The 19,195-nt window shown below is 50.4% G+C and overlaps 2 protein-coding genes and 1 long non-coding RNA gene across 4 annotated transcripts in view; 2 read left to right on the top strand and 1 right to left on the bottom strand.

Annotated features, from left to right (window-relative positions):
* Positions 1 to 527: 527 nt before the first annotated feature.
* Positions 528 to 3,929, bottom strand: LOC148654364 (uncharacterized). 2 transcript variants are annotated; one of them, XM_088646518.1, is made up of 2 exons: positions 2,576 to 3,929; positions 528 to 2,335 (listed from the first exon to the last, which is right to left on the bottom strand). In XM_088646518.1, the coding sequence occupies exon 2, from the start codon at positions 2,320 to 2,322 to the stop codon at positions 1,165 to 1,167; it is 1,158 nt and encodes a 385-aa protein (XP_088502644.1). In that variant the 5' UTR covers positions 2,323 to 2,335; positions 2,576 to 3,929; the 3' UTR covers positions 528 to 1,164. The 2 variants fall into 2 exon arrangements, with proteins under 2 accessions (XP_088502644.1, XP_088502645.1); XM_088646519.1 differs by having other exon boundaries at positions 1,123 to 2,335; positions 2,669 to 3,924.
* Positions 3,930 to 5,342: 1,413 nt separating this feature from the next.
* The window catches only part of LOC148654365 (uncharacterized), a 140,445-nt gene continuing 126,592 nt past the window's right edge, over positions 5,343 to 19,195 (top strand). Inside the window, exon 1 of the long non-coding RNA XR_015941390.1 lies at positions 5,343 to 6,225. This is a non-coding gene — a long non-coding RNA (uncharacterized LOC148654365). The remainder of the gene's footprint in view (positions 6,226 to 19,195) is intronic.
* Positions 12,467 to 18,662, top strand: LOC148654366 (uncharacterized). Its single transcript, XM_088646421.1, has one exon. The coding sequence runs from the start codon at positions 12,672 to 12,674 to the stop codon at positions 18,315 to 18,317; it is 5,646 nt and encodes a 1,881-aa protein (XP_088502547.1). The 5' UTR covers positions 12,467 to 12,671; the 3' UTR covers positions 18,318 to 18,662.

Here is a 19,195-nt window from a genome sequence, read left to right on the forward strand (position 1 = left end):
TTACTGCTCTCGTGTGGTGCGGTGTCTAAGCTGATCGCCTGGATTAAACTCCAATTAAGACCTGCTCTCCGTTCCTGCAGGACAATGAAGTCGTGTTTCAGTGTGGACTGTTTCCCGTCTTGAAGAAAGGCCTTTGACGAATTCGCCTCTTCGAAGACGGTTCACCGAAGGTATGAATGTTTATGTGCCCAGTAAAATCAACGAAGTGTCCACAGCCAAACAAAATTCAGAAGCTCCAGCTGATACTTTGCCAGTTAAACCCGGGGTTTCAGTCGAATGGAGCTGTGGGCTGACACCAGACCCAGCATCCGGGTTGAAGTGCTGATGCTCCTCAGCTTTTATTGGTCACCCTGAAGGCCACACCTGCGTTAGCAAAACCCCGTGTCCAATCAGATCGCTGCATTTCAAATCTCCCCTTTTCCCCGCCCCTCTATACAATTTCCAGATACAGTGTCTCGCATGAGGAATGTGTCTTTTCGCAGACCCCAGCCTGCTCTCCATGAGACACACAGACACAGACACACAGATAGGGAGAGAGCCTTTAAAATGTTTATTTATGATCATGCAAAGAGAACTGGCTCGTTCGGACAGAAAACATTTTAAAGACAAAATGAGTCACCTCCTGTCCTGACTGGAGGAGCTCACCCAGCTGTGTCTGGAGAGAAGCCAGGGTATCGGCTTCAACCACAGGGCTGGGCAGCTTGTTCCACACCCCCACCACCCTCTGTGTACAGAAGCCCCTCCTGTCCTGACTGGAGGAACTCACCCAGCTGGGTCTGGAGAGAAGCCAGGGTATCGGCTTAAACCACAGGGCTGGGCAGCTTGTTCCCCACCCCCACCCCCCTCTGTGTACAGAAGAGCCTCCTGTCCTGACTGGAGGAACTCACCCAGCTGTGTCTGGAGAGAAGCCAGGGTATCGGCTTCAACCACAGGGCTGGGCAGCTTGTTCCCCACCTCCACCACCCTCTGTGTACAGAAGAGCCTCCTGTCCTGACTGCAGGAGCTCGCCCAGCTGTGTCTGGAGAGAAGCCGGGGTATCGGCTTCAACAACCTGCCAACCTCACGACCGCGAGTCTTTAAACCTGTATGATTTCAAGAGTCCAAAGAGGCTGCAGTAAATCAGAAGAGGGGTAGAGGATCGATCTTCGATGGCCGCATCGCGTCTTAATCACAGTGCGCCTGTCTCATGCCCAAGACAGCCCCTCCGCCGAGCACACACCCCGCGACCTTGCAAGCGCGCACCCTCGCGGGAATGACGGCGCCATCGATCAAGTCGGTGGGGACCGCGCCCATGGCTTCGCAGTAACGGACGCAGTTGTCGCACCTGGCCACCGCCACGGGCCTGTTCAGGGCCTTGTCCATCCTGACGGACACGGCCCGCGTCCGGCCCGCCGGGACGCCGGGGTTTTCGTCGTAGAGCTGCTGGTAGGCGTGGTGCTCCGCGCACGCCTGGGGACTCCTGCCCAGGGGCTGCTGGGCGTCGGGCACCCTCCTCTGGAGCTGCGTCGGGCGGGTCAGGCGTGCCTGATCCGGCGCCACCACCTTGCGGACCTGTCTGTTGTGGCCAACGTACGTCTCCCCGGTCTGGGCGTCGGTGACCTGCGTCATCACGTGCGGCTTCCTGCCCAGGTCCCGGCTCCGATGGATCTCGTTCATCTTTTCCGAGAGGTCGGTCACTTCCCTCGCGGCCTGCCTCCCGATCTTGTTTCCCAGCCTGCCTTTCTCGATCTTGTACTCGATCTTTCTCCCTAACCCCTCGCCGGCCGCGTACCCCCCCACGGCGTCCAGGGCGACCCCCCCCACCAGGTCCACGTAGGCCCCCCCATCTTTCGGATTGTCCACGATGCGACCGATGTTTCCCACCAGACCGTAGGGCTTGAACTCGTCGTGTACAGCGCTGTCGACGACGGTGATGATATCGTCCATCAACGTTCCTGCTGCTGCCCCTGCTAGTGCCGCCCCAGCGGGGCCCGCTACCAGGAACCCCCCCACCCCCCCAGCTACCACTGCAGTAGAGTGGGACGCTGCCTTCATGGCGCTGTCGCCCCCTTCCTGGTCTCCACAGGCGTAGTGAATCGCTCCCTTAACGTGACCCACGACCGGCACAGAGTCGGCCATGCTGCTGACCCCCATCGCAAACTGGAGCTGAGTTTCTCTGGCTCCTTCTAAATCCCCAGAGAGGGCCTGGACGACCGATGTTCCCTGGGAGACCACCGGACACAGCTTCAGGAAATTCTCCTGCGTCTTCCGAGCCCCTTCGCTGTCTCCTGAAGCCCACTGGACAACGGATTTAACCTGCGACAGGAGAGGGATCGCATCCATCTTCAGGGGCAGCCTGCAACACAGAACATTATCACTGCACTGAGAGAGAGAGGGGTTAATACACACTGACACTGAGAGAGAGCGGGGTTAATACAGACATACTGACTGGACACTCCAGTACATTAACACTGCACTGAGAGAGAGAGGGGTTCATACAGACACACTGACTGGACACTCCAGTACATTAACACTGCACTGAGAGAGAGGCATCATCAGACTTCCCCAGTTAAAACTGAATACCCTGACTTCATACCCAGTGGCTTCGAGCGGGTGTCGGTGTCTCGTCGTCTCGTCAGTACCGGGGAGAGAGAGAGGCGGCGGTGCGTGTCGGGTGCTTCCTGCTTACCGGTTGTGAATGAAGACCCGTCTGTGTGGAAGAACCAGGCGTCTCTGAACTGGATCCGGGCAGCTGTGGCCTGATCAGCTGCTCATTCCAAAACGGAAAGTAAGCAGACACCTCCCCCAGGGGGCGAGTTTAACCCTTCACTAGTAAACTCTTCAGCACTGAACTCTGTACTGTCCCTCTCTTCAATATTAAACCCTTCACTAGTAAACTCTTCAGCACTAAACCCTGTACTGTCCCTCTCTTCAATATTAAACCCTTCACTAGTAAACTCTTCAGCACTGAACTCTGTACTGTCCCTCTCTTCAATATTAAACCCTTCACTAGTAAACTCTTCAGCACTAAACTCTGTACTGTCCCTCTCTTCAATATTAAACCCTTCACTAGTAAACTCTTCAGCACTGAACTCTGTACTGTCCCTCTCTTCAATATTAAACCCTTCACTAGTAAACTCTTCAGCACTAAACTCTGTACTGTCCCTCTCTTCAATATTAAACCCTTCACTAGTAAACTCTTCAGCACTAAACTCTGTACTGTCCGACTCTTCAATATTAAACCCTTCACTAGTAAACTCTTCAGCACTAAACTCTGTACTGTCCCTCTCTTCAATATTAAACCCTTCACTAGTAAACTCTTCACATTTCTTTATGTTGAAAACATTTTAACTTTGTGTTTACTGCGTCTTTAAGTGAGAGCGCAGGGCGGGTCTACATGGAAATCAAGCTCACTGTTCTTATCTGTCTTGAAAATATCCTCTCTGAGCAGCAGAGGCCTAGTTTCAGGGAAATAGAAAGTGAAGTAAACAGCTGGCACAGTGCCAACGGGGGAGTTTCCAGGCTGTAGGGGCACAAGCATAAACCACTGCAGAAATGCAATGACAGAGGATGACCACAGCTGAACTGGAGAGGGAGGAACGATTTCAGACAGCAGCAGGGTGTCACTGGTGTAGTGAAGGAGTCCCGGCGCAGTCCAGTGAAGGAGACACACACAGGGTGTTCTTCTCAGAGTCCAGAATCACATCAGTGTTACAGAGGGGTTTATAATCCCAGTCCAGGGACTAGTTAACTCTTCAGCACTAAACTCTGTACTGTCCCTCTCTTCAATATTAAACCCTTCACTAGTAAACTCTTCAGCACTAAACACACACCCCAAGAGAGGCTTACACTATGTCGTCCTCTAAATCGAAATTTAAATGGGTTCGAGCCCATTGCAGGGAGGCACGAAGTAGGGTGGGGGCGGCGAGGGCACCAGCCCTAGAACCCGAATCCGTTACAGTAACACAAGGACAGACAATGAAATGTGGGCTATTTCCAAGTCGCAATTCTGAGATACTAAAGTCGCAATGCTGAGATATAAAGTCGGAATTCCGAGATACCATAGCGCGTTTTTTTTTTTACTCTCTGGCGGAAACGGGCTCTCCGTTCCTGCAGGACAATGAAGTCGTGTTTCAGTGTGGACTGTTTCCCGTCTTGAAGAAAGGCCTTTGACGAATTCACCTCTTCGAAGACGGTTCACCGAAGGTATGAATGTTTATGTGCCCAGTAAAATCAACGACGTGTCCACAGCCAAACAAAATTCAGAAGCTCCAGCTGATACTTTGCCAGTTAAACCCGGGGTTTCAGTCGAATGGAGCTGTGGGCTGACACCAGACCCAGCATCTGGGTTGAAGTGCTGATGCTCCTCAGCTTTTATTGGTCACCCTGAAGGCCACACCTGCGTTAGCAAAGCCCCGTGTCCAATCAGATCGCTGCATTTCAAATCTCCCCCTTTCCCCGCCCCTCTATACAATTTCCAGATACAGTGTCTCGCATGAGGAATGTGTCTTTTCGCAGACCCCAGCCTGCTCTCCAGGAGACACACAGACACAGACACACAGATAGGGAGAGAGCCTTTAAAATGTTTATTTATGATCACGCAAAGAGAACTGGCTCGTTCGGACAGAAAACATTTTAAAGACAAAATGAGTCACCTCCTGTCCTGACTGGAAGAGCTCACCCAGCTGTGTCTGGAGAGAAGCCAGGGTATCGGCTTCAACCACAGGGCTGGGCAGCTTGTTCCCCACCCCCACCACCCTCTGTGTACAGAAGAGCCTCCTGTCCTGACTGGAGGAGCTCACCCAGCTGTGTCTGGAGAGAAGCCAGGGTATCGGCTTCAACCACAGGGCTGGGCAGCTTGTTCCCCACCCCCACCACCCTCTGTGTACAGTAGAGCCTCCTGTCCTAACTGGAGGAGCTCACCCAGCTGTGTCTGGAGAGAAGCCAGGGTGTCGGCTTCAACCACAGGGCTGGGCAGCTTGTTCCCCACCCCCACCCCCCTCTGTGTACAGTAGAGCCTCCTGTCCTGACTGGAGGAGCTCACCCAGCTGTGTCTGGAGAGAAGCCAGGGTATCGGCTTCAACCACAGGGCTGGGCAGCCTGTTCCCCACCCCCACCCCCCTCTGTGTACAGAAGAGCCTCCTGTCCTGACTGGAGGATCTCGTCCAGCTGTGTCATCACGTGCGGCTTCCTGCCCAGGTCCCGGCTCCGATGGATCTCGTTCATCTTTCCCGAGAGGTCGGTCACTTCCCTCACGGCCTGGCTCCCGATCTTGTTTCCCAGCCTGCCTTTCTCGATCTCGTACTCGATCGTTTTCTCTGTAACCTCTCGGGACAAGTACCCCCCGACAGCGTCCAGGGCGACCCCCCCCCCCCACCAGATCCACGTGTCCCGGATGTCTGGAGGGACGAACCGTGGAGAGGCAGGAGAGTGGAAAAAGACCCAGATGTGTAGCAGGGGAAAGGGGTTCAGCAGTTCAGGAGTCGTATAGAAACCTGTGCCCTCAGGCAGCGGACGTGGGGCGACTTGGGTGCTAGGCGGGTCTCAGGACATCCGAACGTCAACGCTGAGCGAAGCAGAATAAGTGACCTGGAAATATACAGCCCCAGAGAGAGAGAGACACCGGAAGGACAGCAAAGTAGGGACAGGAGCGTGACACCACATAGGCCTCCTCATCTTCCGGGTTGTCCACGATACGAGCCATGTTTCCCACCACACCGTAGGGCTTGAACTAGTCATCAATGCCAGAGACAATCCTGTCCATCGCTGTTCCTGCTGCTGTCCCTACTTCTACCGCCCTAGTGGAGCCCCCTACCAGGAACCCCCCCACCCCCCCAGCTACCACTGCAGTAGAGCGGGACGCTGCCTTCATGGCGCTGTCACCCCCTTCCTCGTCTCCACAGGCGTAGTGAATCGCTCCCTTAACGTGACCCACGACTGGCACAGAGTCGACCATGCTGCTGACCCCCATCGCAAACTGGAGCTGAGTTTCTCTGGCTCCTTCTAAATCCCCAGAGAGGGCCTGGACGGCCGATGTTCCCTGGGAGACCACCGGACACAGCTTCAGGAAATTCTCCTGCGTCTTCCGAGCCCCTTCGCTGTCTCCTGAAACCCACTGGGCAAAGGATTTAACCTGCGAAAGGAGAGGAATCCCATCCATCTTCAGGGGCAGCCTGCAACACAGTACATTATCACTGCACTGAGAGAGAGAGGGGTTAATACACACTGACACTGAGAGAGAGAGGGGTTAATACACACACATTGACTGGACACACCAGTACATTAACACTGCACTGAGAGAGAGAGGGGTTCATACAGACACACTGACTGGACACTCCAGTACATTAACACTGCACTGAGAGAGAGAGAGGGGTTAATACACACACACTGACTGGACACTCCAGTACATTAACACTGCACTGAGAGAGAGGGGTTCATACAGACACACTGACTGGACACTCCAGTACATTAACACTGCACTGAGAGAGAGAGGGGTTCATACAGACACACTGACTGGACACTCCAGTACATTAACACTGCACTGAGAGAGAGAGGGGTTCATACAGACACACTGACTGGACACTCCAGTACATTAACACTGCACTGAGAGAGAGGGGGGTTCATACAGACACACTGACTGGACACTCCAGTACATGAACACTGCACTGAGAGAGAGAGGGGTTCATACAGACACACTTACTGGACACTCCAGTACATTAACACTGCACTGAGAGAGAGAGAGGGGTTCATACAGACACACTGACTGGACACTCCAGTATATGAACACTGCACTGAGAGAGAGAGGGGTTAATACACACACACTGACTGGACACTCCAGTACATTAACACTGCACGGAGAGAGAGGGGGGTTAATACAGAAACACTGACTGGACACTCCAGTACATTAACACTGCACCGAGAGAGAGAGGGGTTAATATAGACACACTGACTGGACACTCCAGTACATTAACACTGCACTGAGAGAGAGAGGGGTTAATACAGACACACTGACTGGACACTCCAGTACATTAACACTACACTGAGAGAGAGAGGGGTTAATATAGACACACTGACTGGACACTCCAGTACATTAACACTGCACTGAGAGAGAGGCATCATCAGACTTCCCCAGTTAAAACTGAATACCCTGACTTCATACCCAGTGGCTTCGAGCGGGTGTCGGTGTCTCGTCGTCTCGTCAGTACCGGGGAGAGAGAGAGGCGGCGGTGCGTGTCGGGTGCTTCCTGCTTACCGGTTGTGAATGAAGACCCGTCTGTGTGGAAGAACCAGGCGTCTCTGAACTGGACCCCGGCAGTACTGGCTCACTTTATAGGGCCGGTTGGCAGACCCCCCCCCTTTTCTTTAGTGTGAAAAAATGGGCATTAATTAGAAGTGTTTAAACGACCTTTGGAATCTGGCCCGGCCCCCTCTGTACTTTCACTCTCTTTTATTACAACCCAGGAACGTGACCACCGACTTCAAGATAAGAAAGGTTAAAGAACAAGAATACGTGATGAATTTCTGAAGGGGGGCTATTTCACGAAGCCAGATTACTCAAAACTCCTCAGTATTAAATTCTATACTGTCCCTCTCTTCAATATTAAACCCTTCACTAGTAAACTCTTCAGCACTAAACTCTGTACTGTCCCTCTCTTCAATATTAAACCCTTCACTAGTAAACTCTTCAGCACTAAACCCTGTACTGTCCCTCTCTTCAATATTTAACCCTTCACTAGTAAACTCTTCAGCACTAAACCCTGTACTGTCCCTCTCTTCAATATTAAACCCTTCACTAGTAAACTCTTCAGCACTAAACTCTGTACTGTCCCTCTCTTCAATATTAAACCCTTCACTAGTAAACTCTTCAGCACTAAACCCTGTACTGTCCCTCTCTTCAATATTAAACCCTTCACTAGTAAACTCTTCAGCACTAAACTCTGTACTGTCCCTCTCTTCAATATTAAACCCTTCACTAGTAAACTCTTCAGCACTAAACCCTGTACTGTCCCTCTCTTCAATATTAAACCCTTCACTAGTAAACTCTTCAGCACTAAACTCTGTACTGTCCCTCTCTTCAATATTAAACCCTTCACTAGTTCACTCTTCAGCACTAAACTCTGTACTGTCCCTCTCTTCAATATTAAACCCTTCACTAGTAAACTCTTCAGCACTGAACTCTGTACTGTCCCTCTCTTCAATATTAAACCCTTCACTAGTAAACTCTTCAGCACTAAACCCTGTACTGTCCCTCTCTTCAATATTAAACCCTTCACTAGTAAACTCTTCAGCACTAAACTCTGTACTGTCCCTCTCTTCAATATTAAACCCTTCACTAGTAAACTCTTCAGCACTAAACTCTGTACTGTCCCTCTCTTCAATATTAAACCCTTCACTAGTAAACTCTTCAGCACTGAACTCTGTACTGTCCCTCTCTTCAATATTAAACCCTTCACTAGTAAACTCTTCAGCACTAAACTCTGTACTGTCCCTCTCTTCAATATTAAACCTTTCACTAGTAAACTCTTCAGCACTAAACTCTGTACTGTCCCTCTCTTCAATATTAAACCCTTCACTAGTAAACTCTTCAGCACTGAACCCTGTACTGTCCCTCTCTTCAATATTTCACTAGGAAACTCTTCAGTACTTCAGTACTCTTCAGTGAAATCTTCAGTGCTAAATTAAAGGGTGCGGATTGCTGGCTTGCAGGGAGATCGCCCTGTGTTGTGGGTTTGGAGTCCGGGGACAGACAGTCTGGGGTGAAACAGCGCCCCAACATGGAGGTCATAGGGCTCAGAGGCTGGGGGACAGAGCTCTGACCCCTGCTGAGGGCATCTGCTCACAAAGGACCCCCCACTGCCAGAGACAGCATCATACTGGTGAAACTCATCTCCTCCCTCCTGTGACCCCAGACAGCTGAGAGCAACTGGAGCAGCTCTGAGACCTGTGCTCCTGATACAAATTCACTCACATGCATCAGTGTTTACTTTCTTGTAATAAAGTGACAGACACATTTCTTTATGTTGAATACATTTTAACTTTGTGTTTAATGCGTCTTGAAGTTAGAGTGCAGGGCGGGTCTACATGGAAATCAAGCTCACTGTTCTTATCGATCTTGAAAATATCCTCTCTGAGCAGCAGAGGCCTGGTTTCAGGGAAATAGAAAGTGAAGGTATTTTCTCTGAAAGTAAACAGCTGGCACAGTGCCAACGGGGAGTTTCCAGGCTGTAGGGGCACAAGCATAAATCACTGCAGAAATGCAAAGACAGAGGATGACCGCAGCTGAACTGGAGAGGGAGGAACGATTTCAGACAGCAGCAGGGTGTCACTGGTGTAGTGAAGGAGTCCCGGCGCAAATCCAGTGAAGGAGACACACACAGGGTGTTCTTCTCAGAGTCCAGAATCACATCAGTGTTACAGAGGGGTTTATAATCCCAGTCCAGGGACTAGTTAACTCTTCAGCACTAAACTCTGTACTAAACACCCTCTTTACTGTCCCTCTCTTCAATATTAAACCCTTCACTAGTAAACTCTTCAGCACTAAACTCTGTACTGTCCCTCTCTTCAATATTAAACCCTTCACTAGTAAACTCTTCAGCACTAAACTCTGTACTGTCCCTCTCTTCAATATTAAACCCTTCACTAGTAAACTCTTTAGCACTAAACTCTGTACTAAACACACACCACAGGAGAGCTCCACATCCGAAACCTTGTGTTTTCCCTCTTCTGTTTTCAGCAGTTTTCCCTCTTCTGTTTTCAGCAGTGGACTAGAGCGTTACTTGTCCCTTTGCAGTCTACGCCTGCTGACGCAGCCCCCTCCAGGAACTACTTCAGCCCATCTCTGCTGGGACCCACCAAGTTCAGGCTCTCTACCCACCTCCTGCTCCTTGACAGGTGTCATCGTTGTACTGTCACTCCTCAGGGATCTCGTCTGAGATTAGGCACTCAGCTCCGTACTGTCACTCTCTTCAATACAGTATGTTCTGCCCTGCGACTGCCCCGAACGGGGGTTCAAGAGTCTGCCCATTCTTGATGATGTCGCCCCGCCTTTCAGCTACAGCAGATCTTCGTTTTCATTTCCCCTCAAGGCCAGTTCAGGAGCAGCGACCCCAGGTCCGAGTCAGATGTCTACACTCTCCAGGTGCACAGGTATTACCAGCATGGTTTCCACCTCTGGGATTGAATGTTAATTAGTTCTTGCCTGCCCCGAACACCCCTTAGCAGCTAGTGCAGCAGGGTATCCTGCACTTTTTAAAGGAGGTTGGACCACCCTGTGTAATGCCCTGCCTGCCTGATGTACGCTCCCTTTTTTCACAGACAGTAACGGCGCAGATCTCCTTCTTCAGTTGATCCCACGTTGCCAGTCTGCTCAAACCCGTCTCCATTCATCTCAGGTCGAGCTCCTGGAAACCTGCACTGAGACCCAGCTCACCACACTCTCCATCGCTGTGGCGTGGACCCAGGGGGACATTTCCACCGAGCAGCTCTTCCTCCTGAAGGTCCTGGAGCTGCTGCTCAGAGCCATGGAGGAGAGGAACGGGACAGCTGTGACAGGAGAGGTGAGGGGTGAGGAGGAGAACTTGAACTTGAACTTGAACTTTATTGCCATATGTAACCGGTACTGGTACAATGGAATTCTTACTTACAGAAAGTCTCTCGATTGTAAAACAAGTGTAAAAAACAAAACAAAGTGCAAACAGTGCATCAAGACAATGTACAAACAAACAATAGACAATGTGCAAGTAAACATGCAGACAGTTTGAATGTAAACAATACAGACGTGTACACAATGACTGGAGACGTACAATAAATAAATTACAATGAGGTAGATGGTGATGGTGTAGGTGTGTTCCGAGGGGGATGGCTAAATGTGTTCGCCAGTCTCACTGCTTGTGGATAGAAGCTATTGAAGAATCTAGTGGTAAGTGTCCGTATGCTCTTATATCTCTTTCCTGAGGGCAGTTGGGTGAAGAGCTCATGCCCTGGGTGGTGACTGTCCTCTGTGATGGCCAGAATTCTACCACGGCAGCGGTCCTCATAGAGCGGTTTAATCTCGGTGAGACCGTAGCCGATGATCTTCTGGGCCATATTGACCATTCTCTGCAGTGCCTTTCTTTCTCGCGAAGAGGTGTTGCCATACCACACGGTGATCCCGTTGGTGAGGACGCTCTCGATAGTGCAGCGGTAGAAGTTCACCAACACATGTATTGGCATCCCCCATCGCTTGAGGCACCTCAAGAAATAAAGGCGCTGCTGAGCCTTCTTCATGATAGAGTCAGTGTTCACAGTCCAGGTTAGATCTTTAGAGATGTGAATTCCCAAAAACCTAAAGCTGGTGACTGTTTCCACTTCCGTTCCATCAATACTGAGTGGGCTGTGAGTGTGTGGCCTGTGTCTCCGAAAGTCCACTATTGGCTCTTTCGTTTTCTTTATGTTCAAGTCCAGGTTATTGCTATGACACCACCTAAGCAGCTGTACAACTTCATCCCTGTAAGTGGACTCGTCATCATCACTGATCAGTCCTATTATAGTGGTGTCATCGGCAAACTTGATGATGTGGTTATTTAGATTGTGTCTGGAGCTGATCCTGGACGCTCTGGTTCAGACATCTGAAGGAGGTGCCTTCTGCAGGCTGACAGCCTCGCTCCTGGGACTCCTGGGAACTGGCCGCTGGACTTGTACAGAGGTGCTCAGACTGTTAGACACACTTGTTCAGAAACGGTTGACCCCCGAGGATCTGCTGAGGATCACCGACCTGGTGAAAGGGAATGACCTTTCACCTTTCTGGACAGGCAGCGAGGGCTGCTCTCTGGACTCTTTGCTGGAATCTGAACACCCCGATACTGAATTTCGCAAGACCTTTGAGGAGAAGCTTCGGAGAGAAGGTGATAGGATACTGGAGTCTCATGTTTCACGACTGCGAGAGTCAGGATGCATCGATGCTGCGACTGCAGAAGTAGTGAAAGGCGTGGTGGGTGCCACCCAGAGGGAATTTGAGGACAATCTAAATGAAATCGAAGACAATGAGAATGAAGCTAAATTGCTCCAGCGTAAACTCAACAGAGAGAAAAACTCCAAACTTAAATCTCATTATGACTGTCTTCCACACTTTCTCAGTCCTGGATCACAGCTGCAGCTCAAGCACAAGTAAAGAAAGGCTTACTGGAGTCTGCCTAGAACTGTCACACAGGGAAATTACAAAGGACGAGATATATGTCCTGAGGTTTCTGGAAACTGTCATGATTTCTGTCTGTAACCTGGAAGACAAACAGCACTCCACACTGATAGCTAGACAGTGTTTTGACCTACTGACTACCTATGCAATAACCTTCTGTCCTGGGGAGGACTGGAAAACGTGTCTCTGGAAACTCCTTGACCTGGTGAGACAAGGACTTTGGACACCAGCAGAGATCACAGACTTCTTTTATTGTCTGGTAAAGAAATTCAGAGAAGAAAAATGTACAACAGGCATAGCTGATGTAAAAATTCACAGTCAATATGATAATGACAACAGAAATGTAAATTTAAGCTCTCAGTTCAGTAAAGCAAATAATGCTGCTAATGCTCAGAATAAGAGAGACATAGCCTTTGAATTCAGTGATGACTTTTGTGAACCAAATGAGAGGAACACCAAGACTGAGAGCAAAACTGTCCTCAGCAGAGAGAGTCAGCGCGGTGGTGTTCTCATCTCAATCATGAAAGTGTTACAAATGGTGGAAATGCATCGTGTGTCTCCCAGCTTCAGGGACAGACACGACTACACCCTAACCCAGCTGCTGGACATAGGGTGTCATGGCCCTGACCTCCTGTTCACTCTGAAGGACTATCTGACAACCAAAGAAGAGAAGAACCTGGAAGAAGTACTGCAAGAAATTCAGGAGAGGGGAGAGACAGAGACGACCACAATTAAAAAGGTGAGGGACATTGTAACCTCTGTCCAAGAACAGATTAAAAATTCTCTGAAGGAAACTGCTCAGCAAAAAAAAACATATTTTGAAATGTTCAAACAGAAAGTTGACAGGTTGAAAAAATTATTCTGGAAGAAATCTTTCCATGGTTTCAATAGAGGCTGCCTGACAGGCCACATTCTGGGCACGGAGGAGCTGCAGACAGCCCTGGTCGTCCTGTGCTCAGCTGTGTATGAGACCCAGGGCTGGTGGCCCAGAGTCACTCAGATGGTCAGCTGGTGTCTGCTGGCTCTGTCGGCATCAGGGAAGCTACTGGAGCTGGGCACTGGAGAGGGGAAGTCCTGTGTGGTGGCCATGTTCACAGCCTACAGGGTACTGAGAGGGGGGAGTGTGGACGTCCTGTCCAGCTCTCCTATCCTGGCCCAGAGGGACGCACAGGAGTGGAGGACGTTTTATGGATTGTTTGGCATCGCCATCGATAGCAACACCGACAAAACCACGGACAAGAGCAGGAAGGAGTGCTACCAGTGCGATGTGGTCTACGGCACAGCAGACAGCTTTGCGGCAGACTGCCTGCGCCAGAGTTTCGAGACGAAAGACATTCGGCCCAGACGGCAGTTCCAGTGCGCCATCGTGGACGAGGTGGACTCACTCCTGCTGGACAAGGGGGTGCAAATGACCTACCTGTCCACAGACATGGCTCCCATGCAGCACCTCAACATTGTCTTGGCCATGATCTGGAGCATCGTCAGCCAACACGGCTTTGTGGCCACGGAGAACGGGCCGATGGTCCGAGGGCCTGTCCTGCCTTTCAACAGAGCTCTGTTTGACTCCATAGACATGGAAGGAGTGGAACCAGCTGCCATTCTGCAGATGGCAGAAGAAGAGGGTCTGATTCAAAAGGGTTTTACCAGCAGCTATGACAAACTTGAGACCACTGAGACATCATCCGAGGATCCAAATATAGGAATCCTTAAAGAAAAGCTAAGGACTGTGTCCCAGGACGACATGGTCCAGATATTCCAGATAGCCCATGAATACTTCCCATACCGTTTCACCACCTATACCCAGGATAAGACCGGGATCCTGTGTCTCTGCTCCCACGGCAATACTTCTGAAGGTGAAGATCTACCTGAGGTCTCCTTTTTGCTTCTGGAGGAGGGTCTCTGCTGTGGGCTGTACGACAAAGAGGAGCCCCTCTGGGAAGCTGTGGAGGAGAACGTTAGAAACCACTTGTTCTTCACTTCTGGCCAGACGGTAGAAAAGCAAGAACAGAAAACCTGTGTCCCAAGCTTCTTGCGAGAGCTAGTGGAGAAGAAGCTCAGTGTGTGGGTCCAGAACGCTTTCCTGGCCCTTAAGGTACAGGAGGGCCAGGAGTACATCGTGGAGGACAGCCGTGTCCTTCCGGTGGATTTCGGCTCCACGGGTGTTGTGGAAAAGAACAAGAAATGGGGGAACGGCCTGCAGCAGTTCCTGGAGATGAAGCACCAGACCACACTGAGCTGCATGTCCCTCGTCACCAACTTCCTGTCCAATGTAGCCTTCTTCAGGAAGTATGAAGGCCAGATCTTTGGGACAACAGGGACTCTGGGAACACAGGAGGAGACCGAGCTGCTGAGGAAGCTCTATCCTGGCCTCTCCACCTGCAGGATTCCCCCCTTCAATGGGAAGAAGCTGTACGAGGTGGAGGGAGTAATTGAGAAAGATGTGGATGAATGGAGGAGGAAGATATGCTCTTCTGTTCTGCAGCAGACTAAGCCTGCCGCCCCCTGCACAGCAGGACGGGCTGCACTAGTGATCTGTGAGACAATCAAACAAGCAGAGGACATCCACAGAGCTCTCTCTGAACAACTGAAGGAGGAAGAGGGAAAAGAGCACCTAAAGCTCTACGTCAACAGCAACACGGATAACTCCAGCATCACGGACAAGGCTCTTCGGCCTGGAGATGTGATTGTGGCCACTAACCTGGCTGGCCGAGGCACAGACCTCAAAGTCACAGACGAGGTGAATGAGGCTGGAGGGCTGTTTGTAGTTCTCACTTTCCTCCCACAAAACGCCAGAGTGGAGTTGCAGGCATTCGGCCGCACGGCGAGGAAGGGCGACCCTGGATCGGCCCAGCTCCTCCTCTGCTCGGCTCATCTTCAGGAGCCAGTGAAATCGGCCCCAACGCTGCAGCAAGCCAGGGAGGCCCGAAACCAGCTGGCCAGAGACCGGGTGTCTCGTGTGCTACAGGATGACATCCCTGAGCTCTCACTGCGGGAGGAGCTCTTCTCCGAGTACTGCAAGCACCTGCAGGACATCTACAGCAGCTTCCCCGAGTCCGAGAGCCGCAGGGTGATGGTGGCTGTGCTGAATGAGTACTGGGGGATATGGCTGCTGAACAAGACAGAGGAAATGTCAGCTCCGGACATGTCAGCTCTGGACCGGCTCAGACGAGACCTGAGAGAGAAAATGAAAGAAGCAGAACAAAAATGCCAAACCAACCAGTCTCCTTCTTCCAGCATCTACCAGTACATCAAGTTCGGGAACAAGCTGCTCTATGAGAAAAAGTGGGAAGAGAGCTCTGAGCTCTTCAGTAAAGCCATAGAGCTGGACAGCTCCTGGGCTGCCATCGCCCTCTATAAACGTGCCTACTGTACTTTGAAGAAACAAGACCAAGATTACTTTAGAAGGGCGAAAGAAGACTTGGAGAAAGCCCTGCACTCTGTGGAGCTCTTTACAGAGCAGTGTCTTACAACCCTGCAGCTGGTGAAACTCTCTGAGAAAGACTCTGGACAGAGCACCACTGCATTCCAGAGACAGACACAGGTCAGGATTCAGGTGCTCAGCAATGTTCGCATAAATATCAAAGAAGCAATGGAGAAACTGACAGAAATAGAACAGAAAAAGAGAGACATTCTTATAGAAGAGAGCTCCATCTTCTCCCTGGTGAAGGATCCAGAGTCTGACGTCCATGAGGAGCTGTACCGGGTCTACCAGCTGGGCCTGGAGCTGGTCTTCTCTGTGAAGGAGAAGCCCCGGTTCTGCTGGGAAGGACTGATAGTCTTTCTTCTAGGAGTGGCACAGATTGCACTTGGTATTGTTCTGATTTTGACGACTACCGGAATCCTGCTTACTGTGGGTTCTGCTCTGATTAGTGAGGGGATATCAGACTGCATTACTGGAACTACAGCCATGGTGACAGGCGAGTTCAGCTGGACCTCCTGGATTATTGGCAAAGCAGTATCCCTGGCTGTGTCACTCGTTGGGTATGGACTCGGAAAGCTGCTTTCCAAGGGTATGTCAGCCTGCAAGGCGGGGGTTCGGAGCTTGAACAAGCTGAAGTCCCTGCCCAAGTTCATCTCCAGGCAGTGTAAAGGAGGCATGACGGGAATCATGAAGGAAAATCTGAAAAATGCACTGAAGTATGCTGGAAAGGAGGTTGTGCAGCAAACTATAATGTGTGGTGTGAGCAAAGCAGAAGAAATAGCAATTGATCGGATATGTGGCCAAATAAGACATCACATCCAAGAGAAAGTATTCGAAACAGTTGAGAACAATATAGCCAGTGACCCACTAGGCCCCCTGGTGGACAGTGTGGTGGTCTCACATATCACTGAAAATGAAGATCTCGGACTCCTCCTGGCTGATGAAGAGAACAGGAGAGAGTTACTGGGCATTTTCCAGACAGCGTGCGGGACAGTGCTTGAGTCACACTGCTCTGGGCTGGGCTGGCAACAGCAGCTGAACACCTCCATTCACAACATCGTGAATAAAGCCAAGCACGGGAACAATGCGACAGCGAACAGTGTCCTGACTCTAATCCGGGCTGCTCACATGGCCGTTCTCTGTGGAGACGCAGTTCTTTCAGCGATGGACCTCTGCAGGGAATTCAACAGCCAATATTGTGAGGAACTCGAGAAAACTTTGAAAAGGTTGAAGAAGAACGTGGAGAAAGAAGGGCTCTCCGATGGTGATGAAGCCAATCTGGCTTCTTTTAAAACGGAGATAACCAAGATGATCTCTTCAGCGCTGGGTGACGCTATTTTTCAGATAGTTCACCAGAAATTCTCCAGCCACATGGTCAGTCTCGCCCAAGAACAGATTAACGGAAAGATTGGCCAATTGGTAAGCAGTACTCTGAAGACAAGCAGAACCCGAGAGAAGCTGGAAGCGGGCCTGCACACCAGCTACATCGCCAGTGCCCCAGAGTCACACAGACATGCCACAGAAGAGGACTTGATTGGCGTGACCGCCTATGCTATGAAAATGACACAGCGCACTGCTGATGGTCCAAGTAACAGCGCTGAGAGCAACAGCCTGGCCACACTGCTGGAAGCCAAGCTCCTGGCTGAGAGCAGCAGCAAGACTGTGGTCATTTACACTGAGAACAGTAGAGGAAAGCGCAGCAAGATGACTGTGGTGCATCCGAATAAATCCACAGAGGGCACCGTGGAGCTGCTCTACCACCCCAAGAGTGACCGCTGCCCCAACGGCCACTACGAGGCCCTGATCAACGGCCGGGTGGTGGAAGTGAGCGGACAGAGGAACAACTGCCTTTATGTGGCGTTCGCTCGCAGCCAGCAGACGACTGCTTCTTCAGACACCATCTCCTCTGTGGCTGCCGGGCTGCGGGAGAAGGCAGTCCAGATGAGCCTGAGTGATCCAGGAAAGTGGGCCCCGCTCATCAAACGCAAGGAGAGAGTTCTGAACATCCGAGGGGGCGGCTGGTTCATGGCTGAGGGAGGTGGTGAATATGTCAAGGAGACACAGGAGGAGCTTGAGAAACACACTGGTCGGGTTGGCAAATACAAAGATAATCAGAATTACCTTCATGAGAACGGAATAGGCAAGTTCATGAATGCCGACCACCAGCCTGCCGTTGACAGCGTCGTTGAGGCCTATTTTAAGAATCCTGAAAGTCCGCTGGTCAAAGGCTTGATTCACATGTGGACTGATGGGAAATACCAACTGAATAACCCCCCAGACAAAAATAAATTTAGGAGTCAGATGCATTCCCATGGAAGGAATCTGCCCACTGTCCTTGTGCCCAGAGATCTACACAGAGCCTTCCCAACAACCTGCAGTAAAGAGTTCAGACAAGCAGTGGCAGAATACATCAGCAAGGATGATGTGGAAGGCTTTCTGAAAATGGCTATACTGGGTGCTGCCCCGAATTCTATCTATGGGAAGAGTGGAAATGGACAGAATACAAATTTGGGAAATCAAAGAGTTTCTATCTATACAAACAAATTTCAACAGGCATCTCTGCAAGTAATAGAGGTTTATAGACAAAAGCTTCAGGAAAGCAATTTCATGGATAGTAATCAATTAGAAAAAAGTTTTGAAAGGGCAGAGCATTGGGTTAACAACAAACAGTACAATGACCAAAACGATCGCCATGTTCAACAGACCCAGAAGATTCTGAACAAGAAGCTCAGCTGGAGCTTCTGAATTGTGTTTGGCTGTGGACACGTCGTTGATTTTACTGGGCACATAAACATTCATACCTTCTTCGAAGAGGCAAATTCGTCAAAGGCCTTTCTTCAAGACGGGAAACAGTCCACACTGAAACACGACTTCATTGTCCTGCAGGAACGGAGAGCAGGTCTTAATTGGAGTTTAATCCAGGCGATCAGCTTAGACACCGCACCACACGAGAGCAGTAAAAACCAAGGTGAGGGAGGTCTTGACTGCTGAGATCAAAGCTCTCAGACTGGCAGTAGATTTGGGATCTAGAGCCAGTAGATTAGCTCCGTATGGAAGCCCGTTTCTGCCAGGGAGTAAAAAAAAAACGCGCTATGGTAACTCAGAATTCCGACTTTATATCTCAGAATTGCGACTTCGAAATAGCCCAAATTTCATTGTCTGTCCTTGTGTTACTGTAATGGATTCGGGTTTTAGGGCTGGTGCCCTCGCCTCCCCCCCCCTACTTCGTGCCTCACTGCAATGGGCTCGAACCCATTTCGATTTCGATTTAGAGGAAGACATAGTGTAAGCCTCTCTTGGGGTGTGTGTTTAGTGCTGAAGAGTTTACTAGTGAAGGGTTTAATATTGAAGAGTCAGACAGTACAGGGTTTAGTGCTGAAGAGTTTACTAGTGAAGGGTTTAATATTGAAGAGAGGGACAGTACAGGGTTTAGTGCTGAAGAGTTTACTAGTGAAGGGTTTAATATTGAAGAGAGGGACAGTACAGAGTTTAGTGCTGAAGAGTTTACTAGTGAAGGGTTTAATATTGAAGAGAGGGACAGTACAGAGTTTAGTGCTGAAGAGTTTACTAGTGAAGGGTTTAATATTGAAGAGAGGGACAGTACAGAGTTCAGTGCTGAAGAG

The sequence above is a fragment of the Lepisosteus platostomus genome, chromosome 9 (genome assembly GCF_059453375.1).
Source record: "Lepisosteus platostomus isolate fLepPlt1 chromosome 9, fLepPlt1.hap1, whole genome shotgun sequence".
Taxonomy (NCBI): domain Eukaryota; kingdom Metazoa; phylum Chordata; class Actinopteri; order Semionotiformes; family Lepisosteidae; genus Lepisosteus; species Lepisosteus platostomus.

Bases quoted from the DNA above. Each gene is read 5' to 3' on its own strand.
- LOC148654366 (XM_088646421.1), top strand. From the start codon at position 12,672: ATGAAAGTGTTACAAATGGTGGAAATGCATCGTGTGTCTCCCAGCTTC.
- LOC148654364 (XM_088646518.1), bottom strand. From the start codon at position 2,322: ATGGATGCGATCCCTCTCCTGTCGCAGGTTAAATCCGTTGTCCAGTGG.